Source organism: Rhinoderma darwinii, chromosome 3 (assembly GCF_050947455.1).
Source record: "Rhinoderma darwinii isolate aRhiDar2 chromosome 3, aRhiDar2.hap1, whole genome shotgun sequence".
Classification (NCBI taxonomy): domain Eukaryota; kingdom Metazoa; phylum Chordata; class Amphibia; order Anura; family Rhinodermatidae; genus Rhinoderma; species Rhinoderma darwinii.
In genome coordinates this window covers 326,421,419-326,425,576 of record NC_134689.1, presented here as the reverse complement: position 1 = coordinate 326,425,576, position 4,158 = coordinate 326,421,419, and the positions used below count along the sequence as shown (strand labels likewise).

General features: G+C 39.2%; 1 protein-coding gene across 1 annotated transcript; it reads right to left on the bottom strand.

Annotated features, from left to right (window-relative positions):
- Positions 1-370: 370 nt before the first annotated feature.
- LOC142750473 (ATP-dependent clpX-like chaperone, mitochondrial) lies at positions 371-3,874 on the bottom strand. Its single transcript, XM_075859476.1, has 7 exons — positions 3,763-3,874; positions 3,550-3,638; positions 3,131-3,283; positions 1,785-2,083; positions 1,597-1,690; positions 1,269-1,375; positions 371-857 (listed from the first exon to the last, which is right to left on the bottom strand). Exons 1-7 carry the CDS (start codon positions 3,872-3,874, stop codon positions 767-769), a joined length of 945 nt encoding a protein of 314 aa, XP_075715591.1. The 3' UTR covers positions 371-766.
- Between the last annotated feature and the right edge of the window lie 284 nt (positions 3,875-4,158).

Below are 4,158 nucleotides of genomic sequence, written 5' to 3'. Positions count from 1 at the left end.
TTGGATGGTCTCGGCTGACATGGTCCATCAAACATCTGTATTGAGAGCAAGTACAATTCCTTTGATGAATTTGTCCTCATTATATGCATGATAGTTTTAATTATATTTTATCATGCAGTGACTCAGATGAAGAGTAACAGACCATAGGCACCTGCAATGCACCCACTGGTATGAACCCATGCCAATGGAGATGGGGTGAGGGGTCAAGATATCAGCCATAATCCTAGCAGATATAAAATATATAATTGGTGGAGAAAAGCACTAAAATCTTTAGCACTTATGTAAGGTTCCAGTTTTAACCAGCCATGACATTAAAAAAAAATAATAATAATAATTAAAAAAAATGTCTGCTTTGACACGAAATACCAGCACTAATAAATGCATGGAAAGAAGTTTGGGAGATGGTGAGACCCCTGTATAGCTCAAACAACCAACATGTTTTTGTAGAGTTCACACCTGCACAATAGTCATAGAACATAATAGTAAAATTAAACACGGTTAATCCCAGTAAATGAAGCTTTAACAAGTGTTAACAAAAAGATTTGTGTCTTATAAAAGCCCCAGATAATATACACGGTTACCATCCGACCCGTATAAACGCTGCTTTCTACAGTAGAAATCTGAAGTTCCTTAAAATGAATTTGGTTGTTCTCCCAAAGTGAGTTTTCCTGGTAATAAAAGTTATATTTCGTATTGTGAAAAGTTTCTTGCTAAAGGGGAATAAACAATTTTAACACTGAAGGAGAACAGTAGTGAACCGGACAGTCTAATTGTTTGCTGCATCAGCCTGCCGAGACCAGCCTTCTTCCTCCACTCCGGAGTCATACTCCTCCTCTGTCACCTCTTTATTTTGTGTTCTATGGAGAGAAGAAGGAGTAAATCAATTATTTTACATTCTGACTATGTAAATTTAAGGCACAGGTTGACACTTGAAAACAATTTTAAACTTAAAGTCTCGTGTATTTCATTTTAGTTCCCTTAATTAAATGTAGAAGATAAATATTGTACTTTTTTTTTTTAATTAATCTTGTAACCATGTATATTTTATTTTTTAAAAGAACTTTCATGGGGCAGCCTTATTCAAGAGACACAAACTATCTTCCCGTATTGTGTGTGTAGACCGTGAAGAAGGGTGTGTGTTCGCGCTTTATGGGAGCTGCAACGAATGGCAGTTAATTAGTTAAAAACAGAAAAAGGTCATCGATTATCAGTCTCGGGAAGTCAAGTACAGCCCCTTCACTCATGAAGAAGTGAATTCCTTTACTTACCGAATATAGCTTGGCACCTTTTTCCCTTCAACCACCTCCTGGTCCAACTCAACACAAACTATGTCAGTGTTTGGAACTTCAAACATGGGCTCAAGAAGCAGCTTTTCCTTAAAGAAGAAGAAAAAAAAAACCATCAATGGCAAACCCATTTACATTTAGGATTTAAAAAAAATAACAAAATTATATTATATAAGGTAATGGCTGTCCAACTGGCAGGCCTCCGTCACCCAACAATACTAAGCTGCTGCATGGTATGATGTACGTTGCTCTACATTTTCCACAGAAGAAAATACAATAGCTCCAGCGATAGGAAAGAATGTGGACTTACCATGATTGAGCTGAGGCCTCTAGCACCAGTTTTTCGTTCAAGAGCCAGTCTAGCAATGGCCCGCAGAGCACCTTCAGTGACGTTTAATTCACACAGAAACACAATAAATGAGTACAATGTAGTCAGACATCTGAAGAAAAAAACCAAAAAACATCTCAACTTATATAAAAAGCTATTAAAATCAAACCTTATCCATGCTGAACAGAGCCTGGTATTGTGGCACAACAGCATTACGTGGCTCTGTGAGGATGCGTACAAGAGTCTGTTCATCAAGGCTGTGAAGGGGCACCACTACAGGTAGACGTCCCACGAACTCTGGGATCATGCCAAACTCAATGAGGTCCCTTGCTTCCACGTGACGCAGCAGCCGGTCCTTCTCTTCAATGTCTTGTACAGAGTTAGACTCCGCACTGGAATTTGCTAGATCTGCTGCTGCAGCAACTCGACGACCTTTCCCCATATTAAAGGCTATGCCAAATCCCAAATACTGAAGAGCAGAGGGAATACAAAATGAAAACATAAAAGAGAGGAATAAAATAATTAAAGTTTACCTTCTACAAAGCTATTAATAGCACATGCGCATCTACTACTGGTCAGAGCTTTTACCAGTCATTCCTCTGGTTTATGCACACTATATTACGCTACCTGCGTCGATACATGTTGTTTTGCATGCCGTCCGTGCACCATTACCTACACCTGGGTGATCGGACTACTTCATACGTTTTGAAACTATGCACATTATATTGATACCCAAATTCAGAAGTTTTGGATAATTTATATTATGTAGCTCAAGCAGCATGTTTTATATATAAATACTTGAAAATAAAGGGGTTGTCTGTCTAAGAAATTAGGGCATATGTACGTCATATAGAGAGGAAACTCATGCCGCATCTAAGGGGTTAAAGGGACAAGATTGGATTGCTCTCTAAATTTAGCTGTTGCAGTAGGATGTCGGCTGTATATTACATCTTCTGTGTCCATGCCATACACTTCAGGGTTAAATAGTCATTTACATGGATATGCTCTGGAAAATGAAGATTTCTTTGCTATCAGGAGCACAAAGGCCAGGGTGCATTAAAGAGGGGAGTAGGCCCATAAGGTGCAAGAAGTTATGAGAAGGAGTATTGTGGACCATATCGGCATTATATAGCACCCCCAACAATTTGATAAATGAAATACTCAAGTTCTTCCTAGAACAGTTCAAGTAAATACAAGTGCATATCTAAATCACCGTGTCAGGCAGGAGAGAGCCTAAAAATCTCCAAACTATACGTGACACTTAAACATCTTAACTAGTAGAGGGCACAAACACAGGAAAGTAATCTGAACAGTCAGGGACTGCGTACACTTAGAACAGAGCTGCATATCTGCTGTTTATGTCGTCCTGTTGTGTGCAGAGGGAATCAGAAAGTAAAATGGGCCATTTTCAGGGGATATGTCAAACGTCTGATAGGTGGGGTCCCACCTAAACTATTAGTGGGTATGTCATGAATGTGCAAAATTGGGAAATCTTTTTAAGGATTTAAAATCAAACCTTTTCATTCTTCCTCCTACTGATGATCCTGTCCAGGCCATTGAAAGCTCCAGATGATACAAACAGGATGTTTGTCGTGTCAACTTGAACGGTTTCACTTGAGTTTTTCTCTGGGACATTAACAATAGTACCTTCAAGAAGCTTCAGCAAACCCTAAAAATGAGTTACCGCAGGTTTTTAGATTTATATATGATCAAGTCTACTGGCCGAAGAATAATAAGAATAATAGGAAGAATAATAATAGATGCACCAACACAGCAAAAATAAATACATTTCTATATGTCCTGGAAACAGTAATATTATATAAATATGACAAAGCTATACAGAACTATAGACTTCTACAGAGCAGGAGAAGTTAAAAAGTGTTTTATTTATTACCTACATGCACATAATCAAAAAAGGCTACAAATCAGCCATACCTGCTGCACGCCTTCTCCGCCCACATCCCTCAGCTGATGTATGCCAGGGACACTGCCAATCTTGTCAACTTCATCCAAGAATACAATGGCTGAAGTAAAAGAAAATTATTATGCTCTATTTAGATGCCATTTAAACGTAATTTATTTTTAGTTTTTTTTTACTGAGGCTTTGTACACATCTGCGTCAGAGGCTCTGTTGGAGGCCAAACTCACAATTTCCATCAGATTTCATAGGAAGAAAAGCAATGCACCACGAAGAAACCCGACATAAATCAATGGGGTCTGTCAGGTGCAGGTGATATCCTCCATGCGACAGATCCGGCATTGCGTCACAGTTTACGTTTGTAACAGAAACCGCAATGAAATTGTGAATAGAGAAGAACACAGAGGAGCTGAGTACATGGAAAGTCAGATGAATTTATAAAATGAGGAGGACACTATACACAGAGAATATCCATAAATAAAATATATGGGATAGGTAGAGCTCCCCCATCCAAGCGCTGCTCGGCTGTTACTGTAACTCCCATAGAACAGAATTAAGAGAGGCGCGAGCATGCGTTACCGCCTCCCCCTGGAATCAGTGGCCAGCGGCCACCTCACCAAGTGGAA

Bases quoted from the DNA above. Each gene is read 5' to 3' on its own strand.
- LOC142750473 (XM_075859476.1), bottom strand. From the start codon at position 3,874: ATGCCGGATCTGTCGCATGGAGGATATCACCTGCACCTGACAGACCCC. The intron at 3,639-3,762 runs GTGAGTTTGGCC...CTTTTACTTCAG, and splicing joins TATGAAATCTGATGGAAATT to CCATTGTATTCTTGGATGAA. The intron at 3,284-3,549 runs GTATGGCTGATT...ACTCATTTTTAG, and splicing joins GCGGAGAAGGCGTGCAGCAG to GGTTTGCTGAAGCTTCTTGA.